General features: G+C 41.3%; 1 protein-coding gene across 1 annotated transcript; it reads left to right on the forward strand.

Moving 5' to 3' along the window:
- The first annotated feature begins 3,069 nt into the window (after positions 1-3,069).
- PCNP (PEST proteolytic signal containing nuclear protein) lies at positions 3,070-14,798 on the forward strand. The gene is made up of 5 exons (XM_053310254.1): positions 3,070-3,463; positions 10,650-10,870; positions 11,855-11,929; positions 13,578-13,633; positions 14,417-14,798. The coding sequence occupies exons 1-5, from the start codon at positions 3,409-3,411 to the stop codon at positions 14,547-14,549; spliced, it is 540 nt and encodes a 179-aa protein (XP_053166229.1). The 5' UTR covers positions 3,070-3,408; the 3' UTR covers positions 14,550-14,798.
- The last annotated feature ends 822 nt before the right edge of the window (positions 14,799-15,620 follow it).

Raw genomic sequence — 15,620 nt, forward strand, 5'->3', positions numbered from 1 at the left:
GTGTTTTATTCTGATACAATGTATGATTACGATACTCATGAATTTTACAATATATTCTGAATTCTATGACAAACCAAGGGAATTAAAAGTTTTGTACCCTGCTTACACACAATTAAATGAAGTCCAAGTGAACTTGCAACAGCTTTAAGCAACTCTTGAATAAAATACAACCAATTAACAAAACTTGTAAAAAAACAGTGCTGTTGCCCATGTTTTATCCCTGCAGCGACATTCCCAAAAGGATGTCTTTTGCTGTTGCTTTGCCAGCAGTGCCCCACCCCTTGTGATGTGCCCAGGGCCAGTAGCCTTTCTCTGGAAGTTTGCTTCTAAACAGTACCAGATGTTACTGTCTATTAGTCCATGAGCCAGGACCACAGATGTTGGCCATTAGTACCATCTTGAGATAAATGTTTTTTGGTAATGTCTGCCCCTTTGAAAATGCAGAATAGGTGACACCATTGTTGCACTTCTTTCTCTGTGTTATCACCCCTTTATCACTCCCAAACAATTGGGGTAAAATTGCAGTCACCTTTGCACAGAGGAAAGTGTTAGGATCAGGGTAAAAATTAGTGGTCCCTCTTAATTTTTTCATCTCTGTGCGGAATGAGTTTTGTTCTGGGGTGCAGTATCAAGGCAGTGTGCGCGCCCCTGCATTCAGAATGGGGCCTTCCTGATTCAACCTGAGCGGGATCTAAAATGAACTGAGTGGACATCAAAAAACCTATGAGCGTGCACATACCTTGGAACAGTGGTAACAATGAATTCTATGGAGTACTCTTGAAGGGTGTTCCTGCCAATTTTCATTTCCATTCCTTTGACATCAATAAATTTTATATTGTTTTTGTGTGTGTAAAAGCATTTACAACACTATTGCAAATTTGCATGGACCAGGCAGGGGAAGCAACAGGTTCGCTGGCCAAGCCAGGAGCCTGAAGTCTCTATCATGTTTTTGGTGAGTTCAGGGAAGAAGCCAAGGCTTGGCTTCAGAGAAGGATTTAGCCAGGGAACCATGGGTTAGGTAGCTGGCACCAGATTTATTTTAGTGCTTTGCAGATCCTTATAACTGATCTATTGTGTTTTATTTTGTAATGTAAGAAAGTACCTGTACCCTTTTTATCCATCCAGGGCACTGCAAAAGTCTCTGTAACCTTTAAAGGTGCTTCTAAAGGTTCCTTACAACAGGGGGTACTTTTTGAATCATCTTTGCAACTGGGTAACAAAGATTTTAAAGTGTACCACTCCAACTATCAGCTGGAGTGATAGTGCTCCAGATAGTGCTCTTTTTGAATTATTCTTGAAGGTACTGAGTGTTTTTTAAAAACTGTAACTGAAGCTGAGAGAGCGAGAGAGAGCACCTCAGACCAAAGCATTCTGTAGTCTTTTGAATAAATTTTTCTTTTTATTCTTTGTAATTTCACCTTTCTCTGGGTGGATTTTTTTACTCAGGAAAAAGGGGTTTTACCCTTGTGCAGATACCCTCAAGGTTAATTGTTCAGCAATCTACCAAGTTTTCTCACCATGTGTAGGCTGCCCGTGGGAGGTTTGTGTATTTTTCCATTTGGGTAAATGAGGAGTGTTCCCTGGACATTCACCCAAATCCAGGGGGCGCAGCAAACTCTGTAATAATTTGGGTGTGGTGGCCATGATTACCAGGACAGCCTTGTTGAGCAAACGTGGGAATGAATCAGCATTTTACTCTCCCCCACATGGACTTGCTATGAGACAAAGTCTAGGCTTCAATCCACCATTCGCCAGTCCCCATTAGAGTGCTGGACTAGGACCAGAGAAACCTGAGTTCAAATCCCTATTCAGCCATGATACTTGCTGGGTGACTCTGGGCCAGTCACTTCTCTCTCAGCCTAACCTACTTCACAGGGTTGTTGTGAGGAGAAACTTAAGTATGAAGTACACTGCTTTGGGCTCCTTGGAGGAAGAGTGGCATATACATGTAAAATAAATAATAAATAAATTTGACCACTTCAAGTCTGATGGTTAGGACAATAAAAGCATAACCCCATGTAATCATTGCAATACTATCACTTATTTTCCATCTCTAAGGCTGTAGACCCTGTCAAACATAACAATACCAATCACAACAGCTGGTTCATGAGCTATATGGGGTGAGGCTTCTCTTCAGCCAGGCCAGGCTTGTATCTCAGTTATGGGTTGACATCAAAGGATGTGATGCTAAAGCCTCTCCAGCATTTTGCTCCTAACAGGGCCTGCTAGCAGTCGATGATCAAACTATTCTGAGGTAAATTATCTCACACTGTTGTAGTATGTTTATTCATATCCTGCTCATTATCACACATCACTTAAGAGTTCTATGGTGGTAAAATAGTTTAATTTATAGTTGTTGTGTAGTGTTTCACCAAGTGGTATGGTGAATTCTAGTACAATCGGAAATGTGTGTTTATCAAAATACAATGGTGCAGTGGAGTAGCTTACCCAGCAGTTAAAGAAAATTGTACTTTAAACCTGTTATCTGAATACCACTACTCATAGTGGTATCAGAAAGGGGGAAGGGTACAGAATGTCCATGCTGGATTTTCTGAATGGAACTTCTGTTTTTAAACATCCTATCACTCTAGAATCAGATCAGTCTACCAAGAAAACCACAATGGCTCTGTGGTCGCCAGGAGTCCACACCTACTCGAAGGAGCAACCTTTCCTTTCCTCCCCCCCCCCCTTGCATAACGGGGTGGATGGTAGCTGAGCTCTTCCTTAGGACACTGCTACTTTACAACTCAATTTTTTTAAAAAACAACCTGGTTTTAAATTTTAATCTGGTTTTAAAATAATAAATGCTTTCTGATTTCAATTGTTTTATTATGTTTTTGATTTTAATGTAAACCGCCACTTTAGGAAAGGCAGTATATAAAATGCATACATGAGGCTTTTAGACTTCCCTTGATGGCTATATGCTACTTTCAGAGTCAGAATCAGTATACTTTGGAATATTAGTTGCAGGGGCGCAATGGCAGAAGTGGCACGCCTCCACTTCCTGCTCGTGGGCTTCGCACAGGCGCATGAGGGGCCAACTGTCTGAACTAGGTTGCTGGCTGGACTCAACCGTGGCGGGTTACAGATGCCTCTTTTGACGCCTCTGGCTGGGTTGGCGGCCCCTCAGATAAACTCGGGGCTGCCCTGATCCAGGAAGGCGTTTACATTCTTCATCACAAAAACCAAATGCTTTTGATAGGAAGGTAATTTGCCTCCCTGCCTGCCGGGAGCGACCTTATGCCAAACCGGAAGTCACGTTGCCCCGAAGAGCCGATAAGGAGCGGGACTCAGGAGGGGCCGCTCTAGCAGCTGCTCCGTGATCGAGCGAGAGGAGGGGAGCGACGTCAGGGCGCAGGCTCAGCGGCGCAGGCTCGGGACGCGGCAACTGGGAGGAGGTGGGGGAAAATGGCGGACGGCAAAGCAGAGGATGTGAAGCCGAAGCGACCGCTTCCTGACGGAGGTGAACACGGTGCTCCACTATACCCCGCTCCCCTTTCCTTTCCTTGCATGCGGGTCTCTAGCGCTCGTTCAGAGCTGGCTGTGGGTGGGAAAGGGCTGGAGTAGGCCTGTTTGGGCTGTGACGGAGGCAGGCTGGGTTTCAGGGGAGCGGCCGGGGCGGGTTGCAGATGCCTCTCCTTGTCCTCCGGAGCCCTTGGGCCGCGCTCAGGCTCCCTTCGCTGACGCCTCTGGCTGGGTTGGCGTCCCCTCGGAAACCAAGCTTTCGCCTGGCCGGCCGGACAATTCAGACCAGTCTTGCCCGAGGCTGAAAGTCCCGCGCTTTCTGCAGGCTCGCCCTAGTCTCTTGGCTGGCTGCGGCTCGGTTTCCAGGGTGCCTTTGCTGCAAAGCTTAAAAGGCAGGCGTTTCGAGTACGCTAGCCGTTCTCATTTCTGGAGGTCGGGGGAGGATAGTTACCTTGCCCTAGTAAAGCTGCCCCTATTGCTTGCCTTCCGCACGGTGACAAGGTAGGATTGCAGAGATCGCCTTACCTGAGAGAATTGCTTTGCAGAAATGCAACTGCTTCGGAAAATGTGTAAATGATCCCAGTCCATTTTAAAACGTTATTGTATGTAAATTAGTACACTCGGATGAACGTTATCCAATCTTGTCCCTTGTTGTGGGACTAATCGGGACTTAAACTATGAAAGTTATTCTGCCTAAGTTCAAATGTAGTCGTGGCTTGCTGAATTATCAATTATCTAAAGTTAGGACTAGAGTTCTGTGTTCAACTGTACATCAGTGAACTTGATGAACCCTGTTCACCCTCTGCAAAAACAATCAATTAAACCTTCTGCCCTTCAATATTGTAAGATGCTTGATTTTCTAATAGTTACATAGACATCTATTTAAAAGGTTAAGGAAAAATGGAAAAAGAGGACTGCTAAACCTCATTCTTCTAACAGTACTGTCAGTTCTTCTACTGGACTCTGTGGTAGCTTATATTGCATCTTTAGCATGTATTTCCCCTGGAGAAGACAAATCAAATACCAAGTTCTATATGCATTTTAGCATTGTCCAGAATCCTGTTGTACTTTCACTTCAGGATGTGCAGTTACTTGTTTTAGCATTAAAACATTTATTTCAGAATTGCACTGAAAAGGACCCAGTTGATCCATGGTTTTCCAGCATGGATGAACATAGCCCATAATAGGCAGGGGTGAGGGATAAAGAAGAGCTGTGAAAAATTTTCATTGCATGGCTTTCATGTAGCATTGCATTTCTGAGATAGTGTATTGTATGGGGCAGTGATGACAAAGATGGAAAACTGGAATAAAGACAGCATTACAAAATAAGTTATTAGTCTTCCAATAACTTTAGTGATTTGCCTACAAATGCTTTTAAAACTTATTTTAAAACTTATTTGTAAAAAAACAAGCCTGTTCTTCTTAAAAAATACACATTAAACCCAGCTGATCTAGTATTATAATTTAAAACAACAACAACACAAACAGAAAATACTTGGAGGGTTAGGGTTTTAAAATGCTTTTAAAACTTATTTGTAAAAAACAACCATGTTCTTCTTAAAAAATACACATTAAACCCAGCTGATCTAGTATTATAATTTAAAACAACAACAACAACCCAAAGAGAAAATACTTGGAGGTCTTTAAAAAAATTGTACCTTCAGAGGAGCATAATATAATGGCCTGTTGCAAAGGAGCTTGTTTCCCTTTGCAGATTCTAACTGACCAGTCAAAACAAATTTTACCCAAACTGGCTCTTATCTACAGCAAAACAATGCAAAGCTTTGCAGGTAAATAATACCCTTTCTTGGTTTTTCTTCTCTCTACTCCTTTAATCTAAACCATGATTTGTTAGACCTCAGGCCAGAACCCATTTTTTAATTTTTCTCCTTCCAGGGCTCTGCTTGGCTCAAGAATACATGAAGTAGTAAAATGTCATCTTTACTTTGAGTTAGTTGACAAATAATCTGGCATAAGCATCCAAGCCCATATAAAATCGTTTTCCAGACTGCCTTTATGGCAGCTGAAGCTTCTGCAGCAAATGACTAATTAGGGTTCACACATCTGCCTATGGCTCAACTTCAAGGCCAAAAAAAGAAGAAAAGATAAAACTGGAGGGGATAAGAGCTCCTTTCAAAGACAAATTATATTTGCATAGCAGAGATGGTCTGCCAACTTAATTGTTAGCTTCATGTACTGGATCTTGCAAAAGGGAAAGGTGCAAAAGCAGGAGACTTTTTGGTAAGGCAAGATAATACTGGCATAACAGGGAAGTTCAGTTGGCAATGAGCATGTTCATCGGATTTTCATATTTAAAGGGCTAGACTACTGCTTGGAAATGTTCTGTAAATCAAGTGCTCTGTCACCACTTGGCTTCTGAGAGAAATTTCTAGTTACCAATAGTGACCAGATAACTTGCTAATTACAAACTTGCATAAAGATGCTGGTTATGCCTAACAAAGCCCTCAGTAGTTTAGTCCAGCATAAAGACCATATGCTCCTTACTATTCCTTTACAATCTGTGTCCCCTGCAGATTCCCGCTTAATGCATATCAGATTCACCCAACAATGACATGAAGAGATGAATTCTTGGTGACTGCTTGCTTATGGATCTTCCACTGCTCAAAGTTTAGGCCAGAACTTCCATTTGTTAAAGTTCAGGCCAGAGTGCCTTTTGAATCACTGCAAGACATACCTGTTTGGGCTGTCCTTTAAGATTCAGAGCTAAACAGGGAAATAATTTCTTGCTATTGTTATCAGCCTTCAGGGTGAGGCAGACTCAGGGAAATCTCAGTATATAACCAATTATTCCAGTGGAGAGCATTATGTGCTTTGAAAATAAAATCATTCGTGCACTGTAGTATGGTAGTGAGTTTTCATCTATCCACATAGAAGGAAAACACATGGCTTGGTTTAATTTCTTCTCCTCATCTATCTTTCCTCCACATCAAATGTTAACTATGTGTTATTTTAATAATGATGATGATAATTGTCATATAAAGTAAAAATACTTTATTTGTTAGCTGCCCATAACAAATTGTTCTCTGGGTGGCTCACAACACAACATTAAAACATCAAGTAAAAACACACAACACATGAAATCATAACACCAAAAAACCCAACAAAAAAACTTCTGTAACAATCAGTTTTAAAAATCAAATTTAAAAATAAATGTAAAAGGACTGAGTGAATAAAAAGGTATTTATTTATTATCACATTTCTATACCGCCTGATATATACATCTCCAGGTGGTGTACAAAATTTAAAATATAAAAGTCAAATTAAAATGCACAAAACAATAAAAACATAAAACAGTTATTAAAACAAATTATTCAAATTCTAATTAAGAGCCTATGAGAACTGGTGAGTCTTGAGGGTCTTCCTGAAAACAAACAGAGAATAAGATGCTCTTATGTCAGCGGGGAACATATTTCAAAGCCCCGGGGCAGCGACAGAGAAAACCTGGTCCCGGGTCGCCACTAGATGAGCCAGTGGCAACCATAACCGGACCTCTCCAGAAGATTGTAACATGTGGTAGGGTTCATGACAAAGAAGGCGCTCTCCTAGAAACCCTGGACCCAAGCTGCTAAGGACTTTATAGGTGATAACCAACACTTTGTATTTTGCCAGGAAAGATATTGACAGCCAGTGCAGTTCTTTTAAAATCGGTGTTATGTGGTCCCTTTATGATCTCCCGGAAACCAATGTGGCTGCCACATTCTATAGTTTCCAGACTGTGTACAAAGGCAGCCCTACATAGAGTGGTTGTCAAAAACAGTGGTGCATCAGATGGTAACCTCCTGGCTTGATGATTGCAATGCGCTGTACGTGGGGCTGCCTTTGTTCGTAGTTCGGAAACTTCAATTAGTTCAAAATGCGGCAGCAAGGCTGGTCTCTGGGGCAACCTGGAGAGACCATATTATGCCTGTTTTGAAACAGCTGCACTGGCTGCCGATAAGTTTCTGAGCAAAATACAAAGTACTGGTTTAATAACCAGCACTTTGTATTTTGCTTAGAAACTTACCTTTAAAGCCCTGAACGGCTTAGGTCCAGGTTACCTTAGAGAGCGCCTTCTTCAGTCTGATCCCCACCGCATGCTAAGATCATCTGAGGAGGTCTGGCTCCAGTTGCCACCAGCTCGTTTGGTGGCGACCCAGAGGCGGGCCTTCTCTATAGCTGCTCCTGGACTGGAATGCGCTCCTGCAGACATCCGTAATTTGAATTCTTTATTGGAAATTAGGAGAGCCCTAAAGACCTACCTGTTCGGACTGGCCTTCCAGTGCTCTTAAATTGTTTTAAAGGGTCTTTGATGTTTGTGAACCGCCCTGAGCTATTTTGTAAGGGCAGTCTATAAATCGAACGCATACATACATACATAGAGTGTGTTACAGTAGTCAAGCCTGGAGGTTACCAGTATATGTCCCACTGTTTTAAGGCCATTCACCTCCAGAAATGGACGTAGCTGATAAAAAGAGTTCTGTCCACAACCTCAACCTGAGAAACCAGGGAGAGCTTTGAGTCCAGGAGCACTCCCAAGCTACATACCTGATCTTTCAGAGGGAGTGTAACCCCATCCAGAACAAGCAGCTCTAAACCATCTCTCGGGTCTTGACCCCCCACCCCCACCCCAACCCCGTCAATACCCCTGTCTTATTTGGATTCAACCTCAGTTTGTTATCCCTCATCCAGCCTATTATTGCTGCCAGGCATGCATTAAGGGAAGATATGCCATTTTCTGATGAGGTCAACATAGAGAAATCGATTTGGGTGTCATCAGCATATTGATAACACCCTGCACCAAACCACTGATGATTTCTCCCAACAGTTTCATGTAGATGATCATTGGAGACAATATTGAGCCACAGTTCACTACTACTACTAGGGATGTGCACGAACCTGTTCAGAGGCCCTTTTACAAACACTAGGTAGGTACACAGTTTGATGATGGGGGTGCGTGCACACACACACACACACACCTGCTTGTCCACCGCCGGTGCTCAGTTTTGGTAAAAGCCTTCAGGGTGGCAGTGTACCTCCCTGCTGTCCCTTCCTCCTCTTCGGCAGAAAGTGGCCGGAAGTATCAGGTAGCATCAATAAACTTAACATAGAAAAATAAATAGTAGATAAATAAGATGTCCCCATATCCCCAAAGGGCTCACAACCTAAAAATAAACATAAGGCGGATACCACTAATAGCTACCAGAAGGATGCTGTGCTGGGGTTGGGTAGTGCCAGTTGCTCTCCCCCTGCTAAATATAAGAAAATCACCACTTTAAAAGGTGTCTCTTTGCTCAGTTAGCATGGGTTCTGCTCAGTTAGCAGGGGTTTAGTTCTCTTTTTGCATTCTCTAAGCAACACCATCTGGAATCTACCAGAGGGGTAGGGACAGAACCACTGTAAAACAGTGCCACCCAATCCCAGCTCCTTCAGGTGGCCCCTAATGATACCATGGTCTGTGGTTTTGAAAACCGCAGACAGATCCAAAAGGATCAGCCGTGTCGCAGTCCCTCTGTCGATAGTCTGTTGGAGATCATCCATCAGGCTGACCAATGCAGTCTCAAACCCATAGCCCACACGAAAGCCAGTTTGAAATGGGTCTAGATAATCTGCATCGTCTAAAACTGCCAGGAGGTGAGAGGCCACCACTCGCTCAATCACTTTGCCAAACCGTGGAAGATTAGAAACCTTCCTGGCATCCAAAAGAACAAAGTGAAGAAGCCAGACAACCCTTGCTGGGGATGCTATTCCATAAATGGAGTGCAATCACCAAAAGGCCCTCTCCCTAGTAGTCACTCACCTCGTTTGACTGCAGCACTTGAAGCAGAGCCTCCAAAGAAGATCTTAAGGTCTGAGTTGGGACATATGGGGCAAGGCACTCTCTCAGGTAACCCGGTCTCAAGCCATTTAGGGCTTTAAAGCCTTTCTACTGTGTTTTCAATAGACTATAGTCCCTGCTCCCATCTCTGAACACATCTTGCTGTCTGTTGAACAAAACTTTTTAAAATTACCATTCCAGAAGTTATTTTAGTGCAGGGCTGCACAACTCTGACCTTACAGCTGTTCTTGGACTACAACTCCCATCATTCCCAGTGGCCAGTAGTCAAGGATTATGGGAATTGTAATCCAACATCTGTAGGAGGGCTGAAGTTGTGCAGCCCCATGTTTATTTTATTTTTTATTTATTTGATTTGATTTATATACTGCCCTTCTAAAAATGGCTCAGGGTGATTTTATTTAATATATAATATTTTTCTTTCACCTGATACGTACAATTCTAGTCGAAACATCCATTAGTGTGTTACAACAAAAAAATAGAAGACCTGTGGAACCTTAGCAGGAGGAGAGTAACTGGCCCTATCCACCCCCAGCACAGTACCTCCCATGACTATTGCTGGTGTCTAACGTTTCTTTTTAGATTGTGAGCCCTTTGGGGACAGGGATCCATGTTCTCTTAATTATTTCTCTGTGTAAACTGCCCTGAGCCATTTTTGGAAGGGTGGTATAGAAATTGAATTTTTAAAAAATTATTATTAAAATAATAATAATTAACCAAAAATGTTATTGCAGCATAAGCTCATGTGGTATAGACCAGGGATTCTCAACCTTGGGTCTCAAGATGTTATTGGACTTCATCTCCCATAATCCCCAGCCCCAATGGCTTTTGGTTGAGGGTTATGGGAGTTGAAGTCCAATAACATCTGGGGACCCAAGGTTGAGAATCCCTGGTATAGACAACAATGCTGCTCCCAGCAATTTTCACTCCAATCTTTAACTCTGAGAGGATTTTAAGTGTGGAATAGAAACTTTGATGAATATAAATGGGTACATTTAAGTTAAGCTTTAAATTGATCTAAAAACGTGCAACTGTGTAAGGAATGTTTTTCTGTTTGGACCTGAATGTCCCTTGCAGTTACCGTAGTGGTGTCATGCAGCTCCAAGGTGCTTTAGTTTTAATATTTTTTGTGTGCAACTGAAGATTTTTGTTCTACATTAGTCAAGTGATTGGAGCTTCCTTCACTATATGTCTATGTTCTTACAGTGTGCTCTGTATAAACAGTTGTGGAGGTGCTGACACTGTAAGTGCAAAAGTCTCCTCTGCATAACAGTGCTTTATGAGGTTGCTGCTCCCATCAGTCCACTCAGTAAAAATAGCTCATCTTGGTAAGTTGTTTCGACTTCACCAGGACCTGAAGAAGAGGCAGAAAAACCTGTGAAAACTAAGACTGTTTCTTCCAGTAATGGAGGGGAAAGCTCGAGTCGCAGCGCAGAGAAGCGGGCAGCTGATGAAGAAGCTGAAGACTTCACCGCAAAGCCTGCTCCTGCCAAAATGTCTAAGATTGGGTTTGCCATAGGCACACAGATTGCAAAGAAACCACCTGCAATATCCATCAAACTCGGAGCAAATGTAAGCTGTTGGAAATCTTTCTTGTTCTGTGTGAATGATAAAATGATAGTTTAAGAAGTGTGAGGAGGAGGAGAAATGCTAGTTAAACCCTGGACGTTCAACATCACACTTATTATTGCAAACTTAACTGATTCCTAAATACTGGGAATTTGAGAATACTTATATACTGTGTTTTTAACACAGTTCGCAAAATTATTTACATGACAAGGAGAAGAAAAAATGGCGAGTCCCAAAGGGGCTCACAATCTTAAAGATACAAAGGAGATACCAGCAACGGTTGCTGGAAAAGACACTCTGCTGAAATAAGGATAGTTACTCTGCCTGCTAGATATAAGAACCACCAATCTTGAGAACTGGAATAATTTCTGGAAGAATGTGGTGTTTGCTTGGTACAGTAAGAATCAGTGGCTGACATATTGACTAATGAAGCTTACTTGCTTTGAGCCCCTCTGGGCATACAGCAGTAACTCCTACCTTACTCCCCAGGCCCACCAGCATACTCACTGTTGTAGAAGAGGGTTAAGAGTTCAGAGTGCTCCCTGCATAGGTACTATCACAAAATAAGGCCATAGTTCTGAGATACTTTGTGACTCGTGCAATACTTGAGCCTTGATTAAAAATGCAAACAGCTGCTTAGGGTCAGACAATGATCTTGCATTAGTCCAGTTAAATATTCGACTTTTTCTTTGCACAGCTGACTTTTGTATTATAAGGCATTTGGAATCCCTCTCTGTTTCCAAAGCAATTTGCCATGCAGCATAGGATGCTTAAGACCAAGTCTAAAGTTTCCTTGGACTTGGGGAACTAATCTTAAGGTTTCTTGAAACCCAGCCATTATGATTAAGGCTGATATTCTACTAAATTTAGGTATTCTGTAGTAAATTCTGTAATCTTCCATGGGAGCTATGCATTCTAAATTAGAAAGTTGCATTTTAACTTCTTTCCTAAATAAAAAATTAAATTGTAGCTTTTGTTCTTTTTTAGAAACCTAAAGAGCCTACTCCAACACTTGCTCCAAAAACTCTTTCTGTAGCAGCAGTCTTCAACGAAGATGACGATGTAAGTAAATATCTCCTTCATAGACTGGGTCTAGAATTATGTACAGAAAAGAGGGAGTTTCGTTCTGCTGGTGCACTGCTATTTCAAATTGGCTAGAATTCTCTTGAAATGCACAATATATAAATGTCTGCTTGAGGGCTTGGAATAATTCTAGCACTTCTCTTTAGCTTTTTAAAAATTATTTAATATGTTTTTCCACCTTACAAGCATGTTGGCAGGACTGGGGTTTCAGCATGTAGAGCTTTCATCTTAAAGCAAAGCAACAGACTTCCCACTCTATACCTGATATCTGCTCAGGAAGGCTATGCCAGTGGGCAGACAGCCTTCGGTGTTGCCCTCCAGCAATGCTCTGGCTGTTGCAGCAGGGCAGAGAACAAACCCTTCTTGAAGCACTTTTCAGAGACCCAATTGAAGAGCACATGATGTCCAAGTTAATGCTGTTCATAAGAACATAAGTACAGCCCTGCTGGATCAGGCCCAAGGCCCATCTAGTCCAGCATCTTGTTTCACACAGTGGCCCACTGGATGCCGCTGGAAGCCTACAGGTAGGAGTTAAGGGCATGCCCTCCCTCCTGCTGTTACTCCCCTGCAACTTTTCCTTTTATAATGTTCTTCCACAGACAGCAGCTAGTTCAGTGGCAGTTAGAATCCTCATGGAAAGAGGCTTGATGGAATTGTCGTCCTCTCTCACCAATGTCAGTGACTGGTCTGGTTCTCTTAGCCTTAGTGGTAGGGCAAAGAGCAAGCTATCCCCAGAGGTATTTGCCTCCCAAACTGATCTGGAAGTGGAGCAGATAATTGTCTTGAGCCTGCTTCTGCCACATTGCACTTACAACAAATGTGGCTCTTCCCTATTTCTGCACAGGACTGACATGTTTTTAGGTATCCAGATTTTCTTTACTGTATCTTAGATATTGCAGTGTTTGGGAGTTGTAGATCAGACACAGCTATCTGTCACTCTGTAAAAAATTCAGTTTCCTAGACTTGTCTCTAACCTTCAGAGGAGTGAGTTGAGAATTTGTTTTAATCACTTGCCTGCATTAGCAGCAATATCTTTGATATCAGCTGTTTGGGACATCACTGGCAAATTCCCTTATGGCTCTAAACCCTAAAATTGCATTATTTGACTCTAAACCCTTTGCATTGATGTCTGACTCCACAAATGTCTTGTGAAAGGGAAATCTCTTTCAGCCAGGACTTGCTTGTTGTGATGTCTAGTTCATGAAGGCAGGACAGGAACAGGGCATGCCAAATGATGGCAATGGGAAATATTATCAAATGGAAATAGTAAGTAGGCCTGATCTAGTTGCCATGCCTGAATTTCCTCACTCCTGTCTTAGACTGAATTTGTCCCACAAAGCCTCAGAGTTTGGCTGAAGCTATTCTAAATTATGTGATAAGCAGACTTGCCATTTTGTACAAATCTTGGTGAATGAAATTTCCTTTGCTGCATTTGCTTGCATCCTCCTTAATGGGAATATGACATTTTGTTAGTGTTAACCTTAAACTGGATAAGGTTTGCAGTGTGCTCTAGAGTTTAAATTCTAGAGGTGTTATACTTCCATTTCACAGGCTATTAACAGATTGAATATACAAAGGATTGTTATGTATGATTGTCTCTTATGTTTGTATTCTCCTTTTTAATTAGAGTGAACCTGAAGAGATGCCCCCAGAAGCAAAAATGCGCATGAAGAACATTGGGAGGTAGAGTTGCTCTTGTTCCTTACCTTAGAAAAATGAGGGTGACTTCGAGTGTTCTCCATGTTAGTGTAGAAGAACCTTATGGAAGGTTAAAGTGGCTCTAGTTCTACAAACATGGCAAAATCAATCATTTCTAGCTACAATCAAATCTCTTTACTTTTGGAAAGGGATTTGGCATCTAACTTTTTAACTATTGAATTCTTGCTTTTCAGTTTCATAACTATCCCCTCCTTAAACAAACCTGGCTTTTTGTTATAGTACAGTATTTTAAAAAGTGACCTACTCCTTTTGAGATTTTATGGAGGTTAATCTAGAACTAGCAGTTGTGAAAACCAACAATGTGTGACAGTTGGTTAAGGAGATATAACTTTATCTGACTTGTTCTTTCAAGCAAGATATGTTGAATGTGTTGGGTCTCCAAATATTTCTTTTTGAAGCAAGAACTAATCTTTCAGACAGTTCTTCAAAGTCAATATTTTATTGCATTACTATCATGACACTTTTGGTTGCTACCAAACTGGTATTTCACAGTGATATAAGGACATGCTGCAGATCTTGTTGTTAAAGTAGTTTTGGAAAGGCAGTATCATTTGCCAGTGTTAGGAACTGGATAGATAAAAGAAAAATGTGTAACAGACTTGTAAAGGTGCTTGTGGGTTAGGACCATTATTCTGGACTAATGTACTACCCATGGACATGCTTAGTTGTGAGTCTTCAGGCTTGTTAATGAGCTTGAAAGATTAAACTGATAAAGTTAGCCAATTTGATTTTGTTCCTTTATCATAGGGATACCCCGACTTCAGCAGGACCAAATTCTTTCAACAAAGGAAAGCATGGTTTTTCTGACAACCAGAAGCTATGGGAACGGAACATGAAATCTCACCTTGGAAATGTCCGTGAAGAAGAAGATGATGACTAGTATCATGAAATATGGGTGTTGCGGGGAGGGGGAAAAAGGGAGGGTATGACATTAAAGGAACAGTTTCCTTTTTTAGAGTGGTATAAGGATATTTTGGGTGCCACTTTTAAAGTTTATAGTGGTGCACAAAAACAGTTTAAAAGTAGAGGTAATTTATGTTTTGTATACAGATTTCAAAGCATTTGCTAATTTTGTAGCTTCATGCAATTAATTTCACAAGGATATGGAAAATAAAGAAATTGGAAGTGGTACCTTCTTAAGAATTTTCTTTTACAACTATTCTTATATGAAGATAGCTAAGGTTACTGTCTCTTTGATCAGTTTAATTAGAATGCTGCTGCACTCAAACTTCCAGCTCTTCCCCTGTAATTAGTGACATTCTTGTGTCCCTACTTTTTTAATACAGGGAGAACATAGTGCTGTTCATCAAGTCTTGCTGGATTATTTGTCATTCTAGACAGCATAAAACCCTGAAAACTAGACTGTTGCTATAGTCATCTGGTTCATTAGACCTCCACAAACTAGGGCTTTGGCTGTAGTAGCTTAGCTCTATAATCTTGTTTTGAAACTTTGTGTAATTTCTCTGTGGCCTGTTTTACTCATAGAAATGGGTCGTGTGTGTAAATATTAGGCAAGTTGAAGATTCACAACAAAGGTTAATCAGTATTTTTGATGTTCTCTTAGTCATGAGTCTTGACCAGTGCTTGTTAGTGTTTCTTTGTCAGTTTGAGACAAATTGGTTATCAATACAAAATGGCACCACCCAAAGTAGGATTTGGTACTTCATCATGTTATCTTGGTTTGGTTTCAGTATTTTCCATAATCCTTTAAGAGGAAAAGAAGCCACACATACAAATAGATCAATAGCTGACTACCATGGTTCATTAATTAGAAATATGCTTTTGTATTTTGGTTGATTTAAAACCCTAGAAGATGCTAGAAGTTTCTCCTACATTTTTAATGGACACTGTCAGACTTAGACAACCTTTTAACCCACATGAGTATTGTTGTTAAATAGTAAAAAGTAGAATGTACATTTAGCTTTTCACTTTTCTCCCTGGCTGTTCACAC

Source organism: Hemicordylus capensis, chromosome 3 (assembly GCF_027244095.1).
Source record: "Hemicordylus capensis ecotype Gifberg chromosome 3, rHemCap1.1.pri, whole genome shotgun sequence".
Taxonomy (NCBI): domain Eukaryota; kingdom Metazoa; phylum Chordata; class Lepidosauria; order Squamata; family Cordylidae; genus Hemicordylus; species Hemicordylus capensis.

Bases quoted from the DNA above. Each gene is read 5' to 3' on its own strand.
- PCNP (XM_053310254.1), top strand. From the start codon at position 3,409: ATGGCGGACGGCAAAGCAGAGGATGTGAAGCCGAAGCGACCGCTTCCT. The intron at 10,871-11,854 runs GTAAGCTGTTGG...GTTCTTTTTTAG, and splicing joins CCATCAAACTCGGAGCAAAT to AAACCTAAAGAGCCTACTCC. The intron at 11,930-13,577 runs GTAAGTAAATAT...CTTTTTAATTAG, and splicing joins TCTTCAACGAAGATGACGAT to AGTGAACCTGAAGAGATGCC.